The sequence below is a fragment of the Podarcis filfolensis genome (genome assembly GCF_964270895.1).
Source record: "Podarcis filfolensis genome assembly, chromosome: 1".
Lineage (NCBI taxonomy): Eukaryota > Metazoa > Chordata > Lepidosauria > Squamata > Lacertidae > Podarcis > Podarcis filfolensis.
In genome coordinates, this window is record NC_139604.1 from 21304001 (window position 1) to 21326829 (window position 22829).

The 22829-nt window shown below is 41.5% G+C and overlaps 1 protein-coding gene across 2 annotated transcripts; it reads right to left on the bottom strand.

The window, feature by feature from the left end:
- Positions 1-1452: 1452 nt before the first annotated feature.
- Positions 1453-22826, bottom strand: CIRSR (corepressor of RBPJ and splicing regulator). 2 transcript variants are annotated; one of them, XM_083631441.1, is made up of 11 exons: positions 22685-22826; positions 22541-22648; positions 19577-19671; positions 18526-18599; positions 18068-18078; positions 17923-17978; positions 16833-16881; positions 16557-16674; positions 6352-6458; positions 4142-4227; positions 1453-2353 (listed from the first exon to the last, which is right to left on the bottom strand). In XM_083631441.1, the coding sequence occupies exons 2-11, from the start codon at positions 22610-22612 to the stop codon at positions 1681-1683; spliced, it is 1341 nt and encodes a 446-aa protein (XP_083487567.1). In that variant the 5' UTR covers positions 22613-22648; positions 22685-22826; the 3' UTR covers positions 1453-1680. The 2 variants fall into 2 exon arrangements, with proteins under 2 accessions (XP_083487567.1, XP_083487568.1); XM_083631442.1 differs by lacking the exons at positions 18068-18078; positions 22685-22826.
- Positions 22827-22829: the final 3 nt, after the last annotated feature.

Consider the following 22829-nt stretch of genomic DNA (forward strand, 5'->3'; position numbering starts at 1 on the left):
AGGAAGGGCCACTGAATTTAATGCGTCTTATTTCCAAGTAAGAATTCATGGCATTTCAGCCCTGGTGCCATTTAGTTTATTTCTTCTAATGACAGCATTAACAAGCTAATGCAGTGTGCAGTCACACCTAATTTTAGCATTTGATACTTCCATTACCTTTTAATCTCTGAAAGTAACACTCATACGAAGGTGTGAGATGCATCAAAGACCAAGCTTTGAAAGGCAAGGCACCTCTACTGGACATTGATTTCTGTGATATGCAAAAGCTTCTGCATGGTGGTAGAAAAACACACCAGAACTATAGCAGAAACGAAGAAGCAGAAACACTCCTTGTCTGTACCTTGAATTCAATTGCACTTCTTAGTTTTCCAACTCCCTCGTTATCTGTGCCTTTAAAATAGCAGAGATATCCCAGAGAATAAAGTGAACATTTTTTTGGGGGGGGGGAATCAAAGTTTATTTAATGTAGTTCATCCCTGAACATCTCTTAAAAAAACTACAACCCAAACCCTAAAGAGAAATCTACTGTCTGACAAGGTTAAGACTAGAGCTGACGCAACATTCCTACAGCACACAATATCTACAAACTGTTAAGGCAGTACCGGTAAATATTCTTCCCATGTCTTGAGAAATAACTCGACACTGCGGTAACATGTACCAACTAGGACTCAAGATGCTTAAATAGCCTTGACCAAGCTATACTCCACAGGAGGTCAAAAATGTTGGCTACACACTTATGTGGAATTATGCTGCTGTGGTGTTTTAACTTAAGAAATTGACCTCTTAGGGGGAACTTGGGGCGGGGGGGCGGGAAATGCCTTGCTTCAAATATAATCAAGCGTTTTGTAGTCCATAAAAGTGATTTTAAGGTAAAGGTAAAGGTACCCCTGCCCGTACGGGCCAGTCGTGTCCGACTCTAGGGTTGTGCGCCCATCTCACTTAAGAGGCCGGGGGCCAGCGCTGTCCGGAGACACTTCCGGGTCACGTGGCCAGCGTGACGAAGCTGCTCTAGCGAGCCAGCACCAGTGCAGCACATGGAAACGCCGTTTACCTTCTCGCTATAAAGCGGTACCTATTTATCTACTTGCACTTAAGGGTGCTTTCGAACTGCTGGCAGGAGCTGGGACCAAAAGACGGGAGCTCACCCCGCCGCGGGGATTCGAACCGCCGACCATGCAATCGGCAAGCCCTAGGCACTGAGGTTTTACCCACAGCGTCACCCGCGTCCCAAAAGTGATTTTACCCAGATACTATTGGAATCATTTAATATAATCTGGAACCCTTGCTCCATTCCTCACAAGAGTATTTACATCTATCACCAAGCAAGGTTAATTTTTATTTATTAGTGAAGCTCCCACTCCTACAGAGGATTGCAAAGTACTTTTGCACATGAATTTCTAAAACAAGGGACAATAACCTCCACTTACCCCACACCAAAATAAAATCTCATGGTTTCCTACACAAACTGAAGACACGTTTATTTTGTTAATAATCCCTTCACGTTTTGAAGCCTGTACATGTTTGCAGCATATATACAAAATGCAAAGGGTTATTTGAAGTGAGAGAGACAGACAATTTACTGAGAACAGTCAATCTGAAAGAACGAGAGGTGTATGTGAGGAGCCCTTACTAAAGGAGTTCAAAAAAAGATGCAAGCAGTACATCTGCCACCCACATTATCTATTTTTGCCTCTCTCTGCTCCTGCTTCTCTCTCTGCGCTCCATTTTACTGTATTTGTCTCTGTAGCTCTCTCTGTGTTGCTCTCTGCGCACGTCTGAGCTGCAGCTTTTTGCTTCACTTTTCCTGTGCCGCTCCTCATTCGGGCTATAAGTCCTGTATCTCCTGTCAACGTCTCTCCCGCTCCTTTCCTCCTTGCTCTGGCTCCTGCTTCCGCTCCCGTACCTTTCAGATTCTCTTCTCTTCTCTGTGTTATCATTTCTGCTTGTTGTGGGCTTTCTTCTGCTCTCACAGGAGCTCCATTTGTTGTTCCCTCCAGAACTATCTTGCTTTAAAAGTCCACACTTCTCTCTATCTTTGTCCTTGTTACCATGACTGCTGGAGGGATCTTCATAAAGTTTCCCCTTAGTCTTCGCCTTCTCTTCAGAATCACTGCTGCTAGCCTCTGAAAACTTGGCTTTTCTTCTTTCCTTAGAATCCATCTTCTTTTGTGCTGCTTTATCTTGGCTGTCAGTCTCACTATCACTGTTGCTTTCCGAAGAGTCACTGGAGGATGAGGAAGAGGACCTGCTCTTATGTTTCCTGTGTTTACTTTTGCTTTTTCTCTTCTGCTGCTTTTTCTTCTTTCTATCTCTCTTCTTCTTCTTCTTCTTTTTCTCCAGGCGATCCAGTTTCCTTTTATTTTGAGCATGGAAAAGTAGAGCAATTAAGCAGAGAAGTATGGCGGGGGAATAATGTTATATTTTAGAGGACAGACCTTACGCAATATCAGACTGTGACGAGTTTACTATTTAAAAAATAAGAACACACTCTACTCCCAAACTTGCCACCTGCTGATGAAATGTAAGGGGCAAAGGGAGCAATTTGCACCTGGGCCATAAAGGTAGTTTTGCTTTGGTTTTTTTTTTTTTAAATAGACATGTTCTAAATATTTTTAAATAAAACATTTCTTTCAGTGTTCTAGGATCTAGATACCTTATTTACCCGTGAGTAATATTATTTTTTATAAAAAGTTTGAGAGGCACAGTATCATGGCTCCAGTCCTGTCAAAAGTGTCAGGTATGGAAAAAACGGATATGGTAGGATGCTTTTTGCCCCCCTAACACTGCCTGGGGCACATGCTTCTTCCCCTCTAAGCCTGAAACCAGCAAGGGGCCATGCAGGAACAGGATCCAGCTTGTGTGGATGGGGAATTGTATGTGCATGCCTAATTCTCAGCCCATCCAGCAGCAATGGTGGCACATCCATAGCCTTGCCTAATGATCAGTGACGGTGCAAACACACTGTTTGGAAGAGGCAGAATGGCTGGGTTGGATTTAGAATCCCTTCCTCCCTGCCAAGCATAGATGCTTATTGTCTGAAGGTGCTACATGTGCCCCCTCCAAGATGCTGTGAATGCAGATGAGTGTGTTTTATTTAAAATTATAGTCTTGACTTTAGACACTAGTTGCCCAGGGCAGCTAGCAATAGTAATAAACAAATCTTTTTTTTAGAAGACTCCATCCACAATGAAATGCAACACTGTTGGAAGAAGTAAAGTTGTTAATAATAATAATAATAATAATAATAATAATAATGGCATTCTGCTGTTTTAAGAGGCTCACTTATGTATAAGTCCTAGTTTCCCAAAATTGTTGTGGCTAATTTCATTAATTATTCTGGATTAAGGAGTTCGGTTAACATTTCATCCAATAAGAACAAGTATCATTTTTTCCCCATATTGTATATATTTTTCAACTGAACATATTTACAACTGTAGAAGGTTGTTGCCATATATAATTCATTCATTTTATGTTATTGAGAGAGTCCTTCTGTCTGCCCTTGATGAAATATATAAAAAGACAGCATTCAGACTTAGAAAGAACCAGCTGAAACATCTCCATATTTAGGCCTAAGAGCACACTATAGACAAAGTAAATAGAGGGAAAGGTATTTCAGCTTTAACTCCCCAACTTTGAGAGGTTCTATTGAAAACATGGGAAGTGCTCCAAAGTGGTGCATTTAATATTGGATCAAAATTTATTAAAGGTGCAGTACATTATCACCAATATCGCTTAGGATTCATCCACCCCCAATATTATACAGTGGTACCTTGGGTTACATACGCTTCAGGTTACAGACTCCGCTAACCCAGAAATAGTGCTTCAGGTTAAGAACTTTGCTTCAGGATGAGCACAGAAATTGTGCTCCGGTGGCATGGCGGGAGCAGGAGGCCCCATTAACTAAAGTGGTGCTTCAGGTTAAGAACAGTTTCAGGTTAAGAACGGACCTCTGGAACGAATCAAGTACTTAACCCGAGGTGCCACTGTATGTATATATGTGTATATATGTGTATATATGTATATATGTGTGTGTGTGTGTGTGTATATATATATATATATATATATATGAATAAAAAAAACTTTGGGATGTCTTGTTCGTAACTTTTAAAGAAGTACTACTATCTGTTAGCATTATAGTTACCTCAGAAGTTTCTGTTTTTGCTTAGTTGTCAAGGATTTCAAAAATTCCACTTCTGGATCATCTTCCCCTTCACTTGCAACAAATTCCTATACAATGAAAATGGGAATAGGTTGCTATGGAATACAAACAGAAATGGCAGCACTTATCTTATGCCTTAATGACCAGGACAAACAATATGAATATTATTATACAATCGTATTTTGACTCCCGAATGCCTTGCAAGTTGAATGTTTTGGCTCCCGAATGCCACAAACCCAGAAGTGAGTGTTCCGGTTTGCAAACGTTCTTTGGAACCTGAACGTCCGACCCAGGTTCCGCAGCTTCCGATTGGCTGCAGGAGCTTCTTGTAGCCAACTGGAAGCTGCGCCTTGGTTTCTGAACATTTCAGAAGTCAAACGGACTGCTAGAACCGATTCCGTTTGACTTCCAACGTACGACTCTTATTATATTAGGACAGCAACATGTTATTTTATAGTTGACTGAGTAAACATATGGCTTTTTTGAGAAGAAAATGAGTTAAGAATGCCACAACAAAGCGATCTACGTATTTGGATAGAGGTTTTTAAAATTTACTTAAATGAAATAGCTTTGTAAAGTCATGCTAAAAAGGAGACAGTATGGGAATAAATATTCACAAAGTCCCAATAATTCTGAATCGAGGAAGACCGTACTCTTTATGGAGGCACTGACTGGTTGAATAGTTTACTTGCCAATTTTAGGCTTTCCCCTTTTCAAACGTTATGTTTCCATTTTAACATTTAAGATCCTTTTATGTGCTTTGGTTTCTCATGTCTTGCACACTGGTCGGAACTCAATTTTTATGAAGTACAACTCAAATTATACATAAAATGCACACCCCACACTGAGGGCCAAGTTAGATGTGACAGCAGTTGGTCCATGTCTTTAAATGCAGGACTTGCATGTAGAAAGGAGAGGGTGGAGATGTCCAATTTTAAAAACAAAGGTTGCGTGTGAGTGAGAGGAGCAGAATCCTCATCCCTCCTGAGGCTTATCTCCATGCAGCACTTTTATCTCAGCCAGGCACACATCTAATATTGGAGTCCCGATTGGAGGGAAAGTGTCTGAAGAGGAACTACAAGGAGAAAAGCCACGGGGGTCACGTCCTTTCACCTGTGTGCTTTTTTTAACATTTAAAATCAGAACCATACGTGACTAGGGCAGGCTTCCTCAAACTCGGCCCTCCAGATGTTCTGAGACTACAATTCCCATCATCCCTGACCACTGGTCCTGCTAGCTAGGGATCATGGGAGTTGCAGACCAAAAACATCTGGAGGGCCGAGCTTGAGGAAGCCTGGACTAGGGCAACTCTGTGTTTTAAACACACAGATCTGCAATCTTCATGTGTAACTTGTCCAAGAGTTTGGGAAGAGATTAGGTGATGCATCTGAAGGTCTCAGTTGACAGCTAAGTTGCATTCTGGAGCACATACTCTCTGGCCCTCACAGCCCAGGTGAGCCCCAGTGATACCAAGGATCCAGAAATATCATGCACTTGATGCTGCACTTCCATCTAAGAAGCAGCTTTAAAAGCTTTCCACTGGCTCTCCCCTGTTCATTGGTGGCATCCAAAGGAGACAACTGGAGCCATCTAGGCTTGCATTTACTGGTAAATGCAAGCCTAGATGGCTCCAGTTGTCTCCTTTGGATGCCACCAATGAACAGGGGAGAGCCAGTGGAAAGACCACAGCGGCAGACCCTTTGTCATCTCCCAATGCCTTGACTTGCTATGTGTTTTCCAAACTTGCCTGTACCCTCTTCCTGGAGCACCCAAGGGAAGTGTTCTGGATTGCACCTTCCAAACACGGCATTGCCTGAAGGACATTTTCATTATTTCCCCTCTGGCTTCACCCACTGGTTGCTCTGGCTAAGGCAGCCTCTTAGGATAAGGCAAAGGTAGCAGAAGCTAAAACTATTTCCTCTGGCAGGTATTAAATCACTCCTAACCCACAGGAGGCATTTCATTTATTAAACTATGGGTTGGAAAAATTATTTTACACCTGTCACTCTGGATAACAAAAAGAAGAAGAAGAAGAAGTGGAAAACACAGTAAGTTTCGGGACACACATCCCTTGCTCTATCTATTCAGCTTTCCCATGGATATGCATATTATAAAAACATTAAGTAACAATTCGCAAGCAATCACATTTAGATTTACAGACATTTTCAGCTTACTGATAAAAAGATCATTACCTGTGATGGATCATTTGCGGTCAAGTTTCTCCCCAGTACATTTTGTTTCAGTGCAAACCCACTGTTTCTCATCTCCGCTATTAGCTCCGAGGGGTGCATTGATGGCCCTGTTCACCAAAATCACAGTTTGAATGTATCATTTATATCTCTCTACCTTTTTTGGACTCCACAGTGGGAATTCGGTTGAAGCTTTGTTAAGTAAAATCACAGCTAAATCAACTCAATAATCTTCTGCTGAGCAAATAATCAGATATGATTTTCTAAAACAGCAGTCTGGAGATTCAGATGGAAAATAATTGCATTTTTCTTTAAGTGCAAGGGGATTCTCTTCTTATGTAACTTTGTCATGTTGAAAACAATATATTTTAGGTATTGTCTGCCTGTAAGCTTTTGATAAAAGTACAAAAATAAAATAAAAAAGCAAGCTTTGAAAGCCATGCCAACTTTAAGATGCAAATGTTTTTTGGCACCAAGAATAAATACGAACACATACTTTTAAGAGGGATACTTTAAAGATGTTAGAAAAAATAGTTTCCAGAAAATTAAATGTTGTTTAAAATGCTTAAAATATAAATCTCAAATGAGAGCATGCAAGTCACATGGCCCGTGATTTGTGGAAGGTCTACAGAATCACAAGAATTAGATGTCTTAAATATTTTATTTTTATTCATAAAATTTATATACTGCTTGATTGTAGAAAAACCTCAAGGAGGTTTTGCTATGGGTAGATACAAATGTAATGATTCCTTTCTCCTCACTGTGATTAGTGGCTCAAAAATGGGATTGCTCTCTTCCCCTCTCTGCTATGTTTGCCCAGCCCAGGAACCTGCCTTATTATTATATCTGTACCAACATGAACCACATTTAACCTTAACCACAGCATACTTGGCATGTATAGGATTGGACTATAACTACCTTTTTGCTCTTCAGGTGGAATTGCATGTTAAAATTGTTCTTATTCTGGTTTTTTTTTTTCTTCCAACCTGGCAAAACGCCAGTATGTTACACTAGCCATAAGTATTTTTTAAATTTGTACTTCCAAACGATATTCTGTCTCATCAGCATGATGGCACATTCATTATGGAAAAAAGAGGTGGTTTGCTGCATTTGGTATTGGAAGCCTCTTAGCATTACTATGAATTAGCTAGTTATTACTTATCAACTGATAGTGTTCTTGTTGTCAGTAACGACAACTTAGGCGGAGCTACACTGCTTCATTCTCACCTTTTGCTGTTTCTATCTGCGGTCATTCATTTATTAGCCAAACTTTTTGTTTAAAGCAGCTCTCAGAAATTGTGTGAATGTGCCCAAAACCTGCTTTCACAGCGCAACACCTCTGCATGCTCAGGTACATGTTTGTCTTTCACAAGGGCATGCTCCCAGCCCAATGAAAGTTGGGGTGCCAGAAGTGTAGGGATAAAAGATCGAAGATCGGTTTTGGAGGTTTCATTCAGAGAACAGAGATATTTTTAAGACTCAACACATAAAGTACTCTTGTGCTGCTAATACTGTCTCTTGCTAAATGTCAGCTGAAGTTATTTCCAAATCAGTGCGCTTACGATTTGCCTGCCTTAGAGGTTGGGTGTGCATATAGGATCATATAAGGATAAAAGTTGTCCGCAAGCAAGGCGCCAAAGAAGATGAACTTTGGATTTTTAACATCCCGAGTCACCTTCCTTGAGGTTATTGATTTGCCACCACAGGCCCTCTCTTCAGAAGTTGCTATTGTTGGTATGTGATTTCCTCAGTAGGGTGGGTTTGAGGCTGAAGCAGTTACGGTTTCTAATTCAGCACACTAAACGCCAACCTTAACTGCTCTGTAAAGCTTGGCCCTGTAATCTAGCCTTATGTTCTGTCTTTTATTTATTTATTTTTCTAGTTCATCGCCAAACAGCACGATATCTGAGAATCCTAGTGGTTGTTAAGAATGCCTTTTAAAGTGGAACACTTATACAGAGTTTAACTGCTAGGCCAATGTTGTGTGTGAATGATATAAACATCTCTCCTCCCCCTGTCTAATATAAAATGAAAGCAGTGTCTCAATAGGCTGTAAATCTTCAGTGAAATGTATAAAAAAGGCATTCTAAGAATACAGATTCAGCTGATGTCAAAGAAAAGAGTAATTGCAAAATGAGTGTTCAGTATCCTTTGACGGATACGTATCCTTTGACGGATACGTAGAGGTGCTCTTCAAGATGCTACTAATATGTATACATACACAAATAGGCTGCAATCCTATACATGCTTACCTGAACTTATGTCCAAGCAGAAATGCATAGGATTGTGTTGCTTGAGTTGTGGTTGAAATAAATGCAGGGCATTAGTTAGGAAACACATAGGTTGGCAGTTGCCTCCCCCATTGGTGTTTCAAACCATGTTATTATTCCTCAAGATCGTTCCTTTCTCGTAAGGTGGTATAAAAGTAACCACATCAAATGCTCTTAGATATACTACTTTTCTTTTAAATAATGCAACTCTTAATTATATCAAAGAACAGGCCTTTGAATCTTGCTTAATGCACTCTGTCCTCTTTACTGAAATCTGAACAGGGTAGCAGTGTGTGGCATTGCAGCTTAAGCAAATCAAAAAGTGCATGCTGATTCACAACTGAAGGTGATTTCTGTACTTCTTAGCTTCTTAAGTTTAGATTTGGATTTCAAGAGGTAGAAAAAAGGAACAATAAGCATGACCAAAGCATAGAACAGAATGAGGGAGGGGCGAGTCTGGTTCTCCAGATCTGTCCCTTGTTCTGGTAGCTGTTCTCATAAGGGGTAGATAATGAAGTATCAGCAAGTGTAATTTAGGCTGTTCCCATAATGCAGGGGTGGGAAACTCTCTTGGCCCAGTAGGCCAGATCTTTATCACACACCCACCCCATCCCCACAGGCCACCTCTGACAGGAGGGTGGGACTACTCACTAGTTAGTCATTTGATGTCAGGTGATTGAAACCTGTCAAAATGCAGCACTTTGTACTTGGGACTTGCAAAGCACTTTGTGCAGCTTTCACCGAATGCTTGAAACCAGTTGATTGCTGGGCTTTTGGGAAGTGCTGTTGAAGGGGCTTTGACAGAGTCCACAAAGCCCATTTCAAAGCCCTGTCCTTACCTGACCCACACCTGATGTCATATATGTCATCACGTGTAAGGCAGGTGGATATGGCTTTGCTGAAATTTGGCCTGCGGACTGGGGGTTCCCTAACCTGCTTTAATGTCATGTTAGTGAAGGGCCTCATTCTCCAAGCCCAATCCTGCTCCTCCTTTGTCAAACAGCCCTTCTGACAAGGGAAACCTGTATAGATGCTTTGGGGGGATATATGTACAGCCAGACAACACAAATGTAATTACAAGCATTTCAGCAAGGACAACAAATGGTGATATATTAAAAGTGTGAGTGTGTTGTGTTAGAGTGGGAAGATCAAGAATAGAGAGAGAGACAAGGAGATTTCATTGAGTCCTGCATGCAGAGTTCCATCTTGAGGTGGTTAGCTTCAAAGGCAAGCCTCAGAAGGAGACAATTTTTGCACAAGACTCAGTTGCTATTAGGAAAATGCAAGGTTGCTATCGGTGACTAAAAGTGAACATGCTGCCCTCTAGTGGCTAGCTTGGATACATTCTGAAAATGACAAGTAAATCAGAAACCTCTACAGTATTTAAAAACACACTCTCTCTCCTTCAAGCTCATGTAAAGTGGCAAAACCTCATTATGATTTTTTGAAATGTCTCTAGGTTGTATCTTCATGTGGCAGCCCTTTTTACTGGTTGCTTATGCTTATTATGTCATCATCAAAATGGCCAATGCCAACTTTCTCTAACTTTTCTAATTTAAGCTATAACGTGTGAACAAAGTGAACCAAACAAGTATAACATTTTAATCTGGACTCTGCTGAGAGGGCACACTGCACAACAGTACAGTGAGCAATTCCATTTTTTCCTCTTTGCTAGGACTGATTTTGTCATGGTGTGTTGAAACGCATCAGGGGGCAACCGATGTCAGTTTTTTTGGTATGCCACGAATTCTGTCAAATTTAGAATATTTAAAATAGGAATTGGTTTCCCTGCCTTGCTGCAATAAAGTATGTGCCCACTGACCATTAAGTACAGATGGTTAGCTATAGGAAACACAGGTTTAACATGTACAGTGGTACCTCAGGTTACATACGCTTACGCTTCAGGGTACACACGCTTCAGGTTACACACTCCACTAAGCCAGAAATAGTGCTTCAGGTTAAGAACTTTGCTTCAGGATAAGAACAGCGGGCTCCGGCGGTGCGGCGGCAGCAGGAGGCCCCATTAGCTAAAGTGGTGCTTCAGGTTAAGAACAGTTTCAGGTTAAGAACGGACCTCCGGAACGAATTAAGTACTTAACCCGAGGTACCACTGTATTCATAGGGCCATTCTTCAAGCAAGTGTGTGCAAATTTTCTTTGCAGCACACCTCAGTTTACAATCGATGCTGACAAATAACCATTCTATTTCCACAGCTTCTAATTCTTGTTGGCTTCATTTTTAAAACATTTTCCAATATCTGTATTGTTTTTTATACAGTGGTACCTTGGTTTAAGAACAGCTTAGTTCATGAACAACGCTGCAAACTCGGAAGTAGATGTTTTGGTTTGTGAACTTTGCCTTGGAATAAGGGCATGTTTCGCTTCCTGTTGAGTGTGTTCCATTTGAAAATTGAGTCCCCCGCTGCTATGGGAAAGCAAGCCTTGGTTTAAGAACGCTTTGGTTTAAGAACAGATTAAGTTCGTAAACCAAGGTACCACTGTATTTTGTTTTTGTTTTGGAGTCAATATTTTGCTTTGCATCCATGATAGCACCACACAGACACATACATATGGATTGAATGAAAAAACCTACCCTAAATTTTAATGCCCTGGCTGCATTTTGAAGTTGCTCTAGATCACACTTCTAAACCTATCTACTTGGCCGCAAGTCGCACTGTAATTAAAAGGATTTATATTCCATCTGAAAAGAAGACATGATATTTAAAAGGTGTAAATCTTAAACAAACCCTGACTGAGGGCCAGACAGTAAATTTTAAGATAGCAGCAATTGTCAATGGCAGCCATGTTCTGTTGCTACCTGTTGTACAGAGAGTAAGATACAAAATATAAAACTAAATCCCATGATAAAACTAAGCTGATCCCATGATATCACCAAGTTCTGCAGTTCCCTGCTCTTGTTTTGCGTCAGTAGAACCCATTGGCAATGGGCATGGTGGAAGAGCACAATGTGGAACATTGTTTTGTTTTAACATGAGGCAAGTTCTACTGTAACAGAAGGAAGAGAGGGAACGAGTTTCCCAGTAGCCATATTTAGTGGTAGCCACACGTTTCTTGCAGTGTTCAATCTGGCCTTCAGAAGAAGCAGAAGTAATTGTGCCCCTCCAGCAGTTTTGTCATAGTTCATCAATGGTATAAATAATTAGCATTTGCTGGTAGTTAACTAGAAGACAAAAAAGCTAGATTAACATTAGGGATCTTTTGGGTGCAACTGACCACACCTTCAGGAAAATACACAGTGCCAGTTCACCTCAACTGATAAGAGTTTTGCATTTAATTGCTACCTTATATTGATTATGAACCTGGAAAGTTACAATCAGTGGGGGATTTTTTTTTAAAAAAAATCTAAAACCAGCTTAGCCTAAAGAAGCATTTTGATTGCCTAATTTAACTTTGTAAAGGCTGTAGTAAAGCTTATAGCTGGTCTCGGTAAACCTCACAGCTGGAATATTCTCACACTACCATGTAGCTTTCCAGTGATCAAAGTAAGTTACTTTATATATCAAACTAAGATTTCATAATGGAAATAAATGCAACACCAGGGGGGGTGCAGTTGTCATGAAATAATTACACTCCTGGGAGATTACAGACAAGGCTGTACCCCAGGGGTGTGATTATCCCATGATAACCACATCCAGTGAAATTGCCTTATTGCAAAAATAATCTCCATTCACCAGCAAGATATATTATTCAATAGGACACTTGTGAAAGCGGAGAGATTATATTTTTTTAAAGGTCTGAATCACCAACTGGATTAGTACTATGGTCTGTATACAAAGGGAAAAATGAAACCCACACAGACAGAATGCATGTTATTTCTTCTGTCTGCTACAGTACAGAGCTGTGCTGTTTTGTATTGTTAAAAACAGACACCCATTCTTAAGGAACAAGGCACTCATCAGCACCAAACAGGGGCTTTAAACTGTATGGGTGCAATCACCCTGATGCTATTCTGTACAAAGCAGGGGTTGCTAGTCCAGAAGGGCAAAAGAAGCGCAGCGACCCACCAAATGCAGCCACTTCCCCATAACAGCCCCAGTCTCCCTCCCCCTACTTAATCACAGTGCTTTACCCCCCCCCCCACACAACTTGCACACTAAAATCACCCATGGCCTATCTTTCTGCTTGGAATCTGCACTGCTGTCGCCTGCCCCCCAACTCTCCAGAAAGGGGCAAGTGAGTGATAAAAAAACACCTATTTCTGCAAGCCATTTCCTATAGAAAAACAGTCCTCAGGCAGGGCAACGAGACCCACTACTCTAAATAGCCTTCTTTCCTTGATTGGAAACACCTAGCCAATCAGGACACAGCTATTTGCTGCAATTTACATAAAGTAGCTTGTTCAATCCATCAATACCCACAACCAATACATCAGAAGTACTTCAAAAATATTCTTTTCCCCCACCACCCCGACCCACCCACAATTTTATTCTGATTCATTTAGGATACACATTGCTGCTGATGCAGTTCTGTGCTGAGAGAGAGCAGCTTAGCAAACACACCACTTCAGAGGTTTGGCAGGAAAACAGCAGAAGGAGCAGACAGGCTGTGCTGCTTTGGTTTAAAGCAGGGACAAGAAACGCCGACAAGAATGTTTGGTTTATGTGCTGCACTGGGAGTAAAAGCTCTCATTTCTCAGAGTAGCACACACAAAAAGCTCTCGCCCAGCCCTTAGCCTCACTGTTTCTGCTCCTCCTACCCGCCAACCTTGCTTTTTCCCTACCTGTTCCTAGCCTATTTATTTCTGCCCCATCTCTTAAGCACAAGGAGCTGCTGACTGTGAGACTCCAAGATCGGGTGGTAAGTTGTAATGGAAGAGGAAAGAGAGATAAATAAATCTGTCCTCCCCATCCCGACAGCTCCACCAGCCCTGGATGCCATCTGGTTGGGGCAGATCAGTGTAGGATGTGAGTGGAACCAGCTGCAGTTGATTCCTGCCATGCAGCCAGAGAGCTTTGAAACCAGCACTGCTAGGTGCAGCGTGTTCTTGCTGGAAAACCATCCCTGGATGGCACCTTCAAGATTGTGGCAAGGGTGAGGGTGTCCCACCTTTCCTCTAAAGAAGGCTCCAGTATGAAACTTCCCAACTGGAATTCATTAGCAAATCTGATACTGTAGACTCAATAGAGAATGGGCTGGCTATCTCACTGACTTAATTTAGGTGCTGATTTCCACTATCTTCCTATGTCAATTCACCAGTGGCTTTTAGGGAGAAATCGGTCATACACACTGTGATGACATTTGACATTCATCTGTGCAAAGTAACAGGATGCATCTACTGTTATGTCTTGGACAGATCAACCTTTAAGCTTCACTTTGTTAAACCCATACTGTACTGCAACGTACCTGTTAAGCCTAGTATTATGCAGGACTCTTGCTATTTTTACTGCAGCGGATGATCAGTTACCCCTCTGGAAATTATTTCCAACATACTAACAATGCCCAAAATTTTACTCCAGAGTTTTAACAGAGGGTGCTCCAGAGACATCAAAACTATGAAAGTAGTCTGCAAACTGCTGAGGTTTAATAAGCAATTCACAAGAATAGACAGAAGATAGACCATAGCTCATTAGCCAAAAGTGACAAGGGTAGCTTTTCCAGGCACTTCATGGCCTGCCTTTGCAGGCTGTGTCTTTGTGAAGTGTATTTGTATGAAAGAGAGAGTGATGCATCTGTGTCTGTGGTCTATAGGTGTGTGATGAGTGTCTGCATGTGCTATGTGTGGAGTGGTTGTATGGTAAGGGACAAGAACTGTACTTGTTATTAGACAACAACAGCATCATTGTGTGTGGGGAAAATTCAATACAGTCATACCTCTGGTTGTGAATGTGATCCATGCGGGAGGCACGTTCGCAACCTGCAGCGTTCGCAGCCTGAAGCGCTGCATCTGCACACGCACATGACGTGATTCGGCGCTTCTGCGCATGACATTTTGTGCTTCTGCGCGTGTGCCAAAACCCAGAAGTAACCCGTTCTGGTACTTCCGGGTTTGGCGTGGTCTGCAACCCGAAAATGCGTAACCTGAGGTATGACTGTACTGTGTTATTTCCAAAATCAGAACCAGCAGGACACGGCTGGCAAGCATGAGGACGTCTGGTGGAAGGGGTGGGGGAAGCAGCAACGAGTTCTCTCATTCTGTGTTGTGCTATGTCCCCAATGGCAACCATTTTGTGACTGGCACCCACAACACTTAGAATTGGAAATGTGCCCAATGGCCAAAAAAATGGGTGACCGCTATACTATAGTGCGAGGTTATTGCAGAAACCAAAGTTGTTGAGTGCAAAATACTGATGACAACTCTAAAATGGCAGGGCTGAATCACGAATGCTACAAAGCAAAGAAAGTCACACTTTCTTTTCTGGTACGCAGGGAAGCCTTCTTTCCCTTCCACTGTCAATTACTATCACTGCCAGTGGTTACTGGAAAGTTTCCCTTTTTATTCTAAAAGCCCCAAGAGGACCCCCCCAGCCTAAGAGAATCCAGTCTGCGAAAGAAGGTCTCTCTCTCTCTCTCTGTGTGTCTCTCACTGATATGAATAGATAGCAACACTGCAGATCACCAGGGGAGGTGAGAGAAGAGCAGGGATTTTAACTTAAAAGTCTCCTGGGCCTAAGGATGTATATTTGTTATACAAATGGCATGGATATACAGTGATGCCTTGGTTTAAGAACAGCTTAGTTTATGAACAAATTGGATTAAGAACGCTGCAAACCCGGAAGTAGCTGTTCTGGTTTGTGAACTTTGCCTTGGAAGCAGAACATGTTCCGCTTCCTGTTGAGTGTGTTACATTTGTAAATTGAGTCCCCCGCTGCTATGGGAAAGCACGCCTTGGTTTATGAATGCTGTGGTTTAAGAACGGATTTCTGGAACGAATTAAGTTTGTAAACCAAGGTACCACTGTATTTAAGTTAAAGAACTGAGGACAAGAACATCTACCATTTGAACCACTAATAAAGGCAAGGCAAAAATCACAACAGTTTGTAATATTAGAGAACTAAAGAACATATCCCTCTACAGTACTTAACTTGTTGGCAGAAGCAAAAAAACTCCACCCGTTTCAAGAAAGAGATAGATAAATTTAGGGAGACTATTTGCACTTGTCCACAATACACCAAAACTTCAAATTATTTTCTCAGTTCCCTGAATGCTACCAATGTGGCATGTGGCAGAATGTGCAGATACATTAGCTGAACAAGAATATTCAGGGCACAAAACAGGGCCAGTGACAGGTGTGGCCTGGGACTCCCCAGACAGAGAGGACTAGGGAGCCTCATTTGGTCCTCTGTTCCCTGCTCCTGATTACACGTTTCTTTCTCAAGCTCACAATCCTATGCACACTTCAAGGGACTAGTATGTCCCCTTGAAGTCAGTGTGGTTTGCTTTTTAAGTATAGGATTGCACTGTTACATTTTATTTTTTTTAATGTATATTCTTAATTGGCTCTGAGAGCAATGGGCAGGTATCCTCTCTGTACAGTTCCAGAGAATACTCCTAGCATCCTAGCATCCTGTCCTCCTTTTTTTCCTGGTACTTAAGGAATTCCCCTGTGCCTTGTAGCTGTAGTGTGAGTTGTGCCAGGAAATCTAAGAGCTTTCCATCAGGATGATGTCACTGCCCACGCATTGGAAGTGATGGGAGGGGATCAATGCTGCATGGGGCCACAAATGCACCCAGCATATTGCCTTAAGTTTTTCAAGTCACACTTCAGTCCCTCTGGCAACATACTGTAGTGCTCCAGCATAGCTTGGGAATCACTGAATCAGATGGCTCACAAAACACAGAAGGAACATTATTCCTTTCAGAGAAGTGGCACGAAAATGCTTCTTCAAAACAAATTCCTATGCAAGCGCAAGAATGGGTTTGAGAAAACGTTTCAAAACGTATTTTGACAGAATGATAAAAATACATTTAAAGTGCTTACCTGAGCCATCATTGGAAACAGAGCTTGCATTAATCCCAGAAAGGCCGAACAAAGGGCATTCTCTGTCTGTGTTCACGTGGCCCCATTTGTGACATTTAATGCACCTCACATTCCTCACCTGAAACAATGCCAATATTGACATAATTTTACTCTTCAATATCCCCGTCTGTCCAATGAAACAGCTGCATGTTAAAAACCTAGTAAAATATTATGTACATCACTGAACATTTGAAATTCACCATGAAAACAGGAGGGGAGGAAATGCACAAAACTTGCCTGGATCCCAAATGGCTGGTCTCTAATGTTCATGTCATCCTTAGCATATCTGTTAAAGTACAAGAAAATATATAAGTATACATAAGCGCAACACTTATACTATTATTGGGGATTCAAATGATGTAGAATTAAGAATAAAATAGAGCAGTTTCAATCGTAAAACCTTGGGTTTGAATGACATCAAATACACTACAAGTTTGTGAAATTACAGCATCATTATTTAGTCAAAACTGTCATGTTCAGCAAGTCAAGGAGGTTTCACTTAAGGAAAAAACATGTTGTTTACACACTTTCTACCATGTTTATTATTTTTTAATATTCTAATGATTTCCTGTAGCTTTGAGTTTTCTTGACTGCTGTTTTGTTACTCCTGCTTCTGTTCTGTCATCAAGATGTATATAGTTTTTCCATTTTTGTGAACTTCTTTTTAGACTTTTAACTGGAAAAGTAGCATTAGAACTGATTTAAATAAATACATGCATTGAGTTAGATCCATGTCTTGCATGAGAAGAGAGGCATTTGAGTAAGATGTCCTGTTTGAATTCCACTGATTCCCCCATTCTGCTGCAACCCCCACCTCTTCTGATGCTGTTCTGTTTAGGGAAGTTTTTAATATTTACTGCTGCATTGGTTTTTAACACTTGATTGGAAGCCGCCCAGAGTGGCTGGGGAAACTCAGCCAGATGGGCAGAATATAATAATAATAATAATAATAATAATAATTCTGGAGGCAGGGACCAGAACTCTTTTCATACTTCCCTGAATCTTCCCATTGTGTGATGAATGTCAGTAATACTAGAAGTTTACTCAGCTGAGTTTGGTCAGCATTCTTCTTTATCCATTCACCTCTCCACAAGTTCATGGATTTTATATTTATTTAGATCTGATATAGGAGCCCTAGGACTCAGCTGATCCACTTTTGAAAAACAAGTCAAAGATAATACCACTTGAGAGGGCCTTTTTCTGTTGTTTTATTTAAAGAAGATTTCAACCTTGAGGAACTAGGAAAACCTTTTCAGACTTAAGAGCACATACTTGAAAATAAACTCTGCATACGGCATTATCCAAATAAGAAAGGGATAATTCTTACTTTTCACGTGGAGCTACCTTCTGCCATTCAAATTTGTACTCAGTCTCTCCTTCTTGCTAAAAACAACAAATATAAAGTCCTGTTAAAAACACCTGGTTTAAAATTTATGCCAAATATAATTGGGGGGGGGGGATTTCAAAATTACCTCTTTGCTCTCTTGTTTCATTATCAGCATAGAAGGAAAAGATAAGACAGAACATTAGAAAAGACAAGTAGATATCAATATTGCAGGCAACATCCAGATAATAGGATATCATGAATCTTAAAAATCATAGAGCACTTATTAAATTAAGTATTTTCCTTATTTTAAAAAATGCACATTTATTTGCAGTCATGTAAACCCCAAAGCCTTATTTCTAGACTCAGCTATGAGGTTGCAATAATACATACTTCCTTATGAGTAAATCTTATTAAACTTAGTAGTATTTACTTCTGAGTAAACCTGCCCAAGACTCTGCTTTAAGAGTCTTTTCATAGTATTCAAACATTGGATACAATGTAGGCTCAAGAAATCCAATAACTTAGTTCTATGAGCTATTATGCAGGGTTCCAAGCTCAGCAGAAAGGGATAATTTATATATTTGCATTGATGTTAGAAATTACCTTTCTTTGCTCCTGGTGGGGCCTCATACATAAAGTTTAGACCATTCTTCACACGCTCATCACCCATAAGCAATCTATACAGAAGACAATGAGAATGATCACAAAGAAATAGGAGATGGGTGTCTTAGATACTAAAACATTTTAAAATAAATGTTGACAACAAATAATGGTTCTGAAACAGATCATATACTTTTTAAATGTTTACTTTTATAGACATCTAATACAAGAAGAACATTTTTTAATACTAGTGGTTATGCTTAAGAAATATCCCCAGACTTTTTGGTTACATTAAAATATTTTAGCTCAACATTCTAATTTTCACTGTATAAGCAGAGATAAGCATATCCTTCATAAAGTAATTACCATATTTCTCCACGTATAAGACTAGGTTTTCCCCCTAAAAAATAATGTCCAGAATTTGGGGGCGTCTTATACATGGGGGCCATCTCCCCCCATTTTCTTAAACCAGAGTCCCCAAAAATAGCGGCCGTCTTATACATAGGGGTGTCTTATAGATGGAAAAATATGGGAATACTAAAGTGCCATATTCTGAATGCAATGCCCAAAGTACTGGAATTCTCCAGTTCAACTGAATTGTGAAAATTCAAAGTACTATTATTAATTCCAATTGTATTATTTGGTTTTGACTGTACTGTACTTTGATAAGCTTTAGGAGTGGTGAAACTGGTCTGACACCAGATCTGTTGGAAGCAAGCTAAGGAGCTAGGTAGTGAACTGCAGACCTGTTTCAATCATGCCAAGTTCCATCTATAGGCAACTCCCCATTTACGTGTGGGTTACGTTCCAAGGCTTAATGGTTTAAGGGCAAAAAGGAGAGGAAGTACAATACCGTTGTATAAGTGTTCTGGAATAGCAATGGCTTCAGTGAATACAACTTACTATTTTTCAAATAAAAGTTTGAGACTCAAAAACAGATTAGTAGTATGAGAAGTCCCAAACCTGAGATGCTTATATGTGCTAGATTTTAGGAAAACAAAAAGTAGAGTTTATTTTTATCTACTAAAATGTAAGATTAAATGTTGTTTCTCACCTGTTATCATAACATTCCTGCTCTTTAAGGTATTGCTGCATTAACTCTTCTTGTTTCTTTTTGTCGTAAGTTATTTTCTGTTCTGCCATCCATACCTAAAGGGAACAAATATGATATAAGTATTTCCACTTTATATGCAATCCATACTGAAATTCTGTAATCCAAATAAATTAGGAAACACTGCCAGCATATGTGTGAACACAGTTACATGGTTTAAGAGATTAGATAGTATTTTGACTATCTGGTGTGCTGGTGTGGAATTTGGAAAATCCCACATTATCCAGAAATTGCTTACCAATACACTAGCTTTGCAGTTCAATTTATTTCAGTGGTATTAACTTCCAAGAAAATAAGGTGTTAACCACATATTTAACATTTTGTCCTCATCTGTAAAATGCCCAGCTTTCAGGGGTTTGTAGCGGTAGCGGGGCATCTAAATAACTGTCAGATAAAGATGACAAAATGTTAACTTTTAAGCTTCACCATTCTATCATATATTTATACCCTGCCTTTTCCCCTGGCAGGGACAGTTTAAGATATAATATGCTCTGCCCATGCTAGATGGCATTCACCCAAGTGTTCTTGAAGGATATTATTGATCTTTTAAGTGAAATATATAACTTAACGTTAAAGTCAGTATCCATAGTGGAGTGGATGATAATAAGGAACGTAAAACCCATACGTAAACAAATAATCCAAGGGGACCCATGTAATTACACACCTGTCAGCCTCACAGGTACACCCTTCCCCAATATGACCCAGGTAGTTGGGTGACAATCAAGAGTAAATTGAGGGGGGCAGGCTTTAGGGGACAGAGAGGAAGGGGAAGTACATGCATGTAATACTGAACATCACCCATGGTTTTCACAATGACAGTTCTCAATGGCCTGTATCAAATTGGCGCTTACTTGCTAACCTTGAGAGTAAGACCTCTTTAGCTCAGTTGGGGCTTACTTTCGAACAGGCATATATAGAATTGCCCTGCTGAACAACAAGGCACAGAATATTAAATATTTTAAGCGCTCATCAAGGGCATATAGAACTGTAGAGTTGGAAGGGACCCTGAGGATCATCTGATCCAACCCAACCTAATGCAGGGATATGCCGCTTTCCTCTACAGCAGAGGTCAGCAAACTTTTTCAGCAGGTGGCCGGTCCACTGTCCCTCAGACCTTGTGGGGGGCCAGACTATATTTTGAAAAAATAAAATGAACAAATTCCTATACCCCACAAATAACCCAGAGATGCATTTTAAATAAAAGGACACATTCTACTCATGTAAAAACACGCTGATTCCCGGACCATCCGCAGGCCAGATTTCGAAGGCGACTGGGCCGGATTCGGCCCCCAGGCCTTAGTTTGCCTACCCATGCTCTACAGCAGGGATGTACAACAGCTCGATCGCGATCTAATGGCAGATCCCCGCGATGTTTTGGTAGATCACGGTCAATCTCTGGCTCCCTTTCCTCTGCGTAGGTAAATCTGATTCCTGCCGCGTCCCCTCCATTGTTTGAACTCAGGAAGGGAAGACGGAGCTCCCTCTGAGTAGCTGTTTTCATCCATAGTGACGCTTTTGTGAGTGAGTTAACTTCCCCAACTTCCCTTGCCTTCCTCCCAAAAACGGAACTCCCCTCCCTAAAGAAGCCTGCACCCCTAAAAAAACAGGGGTAGATCACTGCCAGATTTTAATTCTGAAAGTAAATCACAGTCTCTTGGAAGTTGGCCACCCCTGCTCTACAGGGATTGAACCTGCAACACTGGGATTATCAGCACCATACTCTGTCCAGGGTGGTTTAATTTTAAAAAGTAGTAAGAGGACAGATGCTCCACCAGGGTCAGCCCAAGACATTTCGGCAACTGAGGCAGACCCCAAAATGGTAGTTTCATTTCTACCCCACCCCACCCACCAGGGAAGAAGGGGTGAGAGAGGATCTGCATCAGGAACAAGAGGGGAAAGAGAATATTTACAGATAAATTGCAAACGGATAAAAACACTGGCAGGATTATTGTAATAACCTGCAGTTACATAAGAGTATATATTTAAAGAAGACAAATAAATGAGTAAGTTAAGCGAATTTGGATATGCAGAAGATATTAAAAATTTAAGGAACTGCAGAAAGAGGGGGAAGGAAGTCAAGTTTTAAAATGTCAAAATGATTGTAAAAACAGTGAAATGTATAATTTATTTATTTTTTAAAGGAACAAGAGGGGAAAGAAACCTGGGCATCGGGATCTTCTGCCCTAGCGTATGGATCCAACTCCCTTCAGCCACCCCCCAATAAAATATTTGAGTGGGCTGGGCCCCTCCAAAGTTGATGGGCATTGCCATTCAATTGATGCTGTGCACCATAATCTTGTGATCCAGAGGGAGCGGCTTACCTGCCTGCTCCCCCGTATTTTATTCAAATTGGCCTCCCTGCTGTCGCCAGAGGCAGTCGCTCCACTTTGCCTCTTAATCCCCCCCCTCAACGTCCCATGGTTCAAGTGGTCACAAAACCAGGGCTGCGGATGCTGGGATGACGGAAGGGATGACCTGAAAATATTCCAGGCTGTGAGGGTTCGCTTTGTGCTATGAGGAACCCCCCCCCCCCGAAATCCTAGAACCGTAGAGTTGGAAGGGTCCCCGGTGGTCATCTAGCCTAACCCCCTCATCTCTAAAGCACCCATGGCAGAGGGCCATCTACTTAAAAAAAAAACACACCTCCGAGGAAGGAAAAGCCCCCCCCCACCTCCAGAAGGAGGCCTTTCCACTATCGAACAGAAGAGAGAAAGCATCTCCCACCATCCACGGGAAGTTAAAAAGGGGAGGCATACACGCCGATTCTACCACGTCTGAACGCGCCATGGGTGTATTGGCGGTGTGTGAAGCGTTCGCACGCAGCGTGTCGGCTGGGTTGGGGAAAAGGAGAAACCCGCTGGTTCATCTCCTCCTCCTCCTCCTCCTCCTCCTCCTCCTCCTCCTCACCTTTTTGATATTGGACTTGGAGGCCGGGTGGAAGTCCTTCTTGCACATGAAGTTGGCGAATGATTTCCCCATGATGGCGGCGGCTTCGGCTTTCGGCCACCGGGAATTCGGGCGGCGGCGGCGGCGACGACGACGACGACGGACCCTTTTTTTACCTCAGGAATGGGACGCCTGCCTCCTTGACCGTAGTATGAACGAGGCTACGCGGGAGGCGAGCTAGTGTTTACGACCCGGGTCTTCCTGGGCAGGCGCCGGCATTTCCTGGAGGAGGAGTCGGAGGACTCGGCTG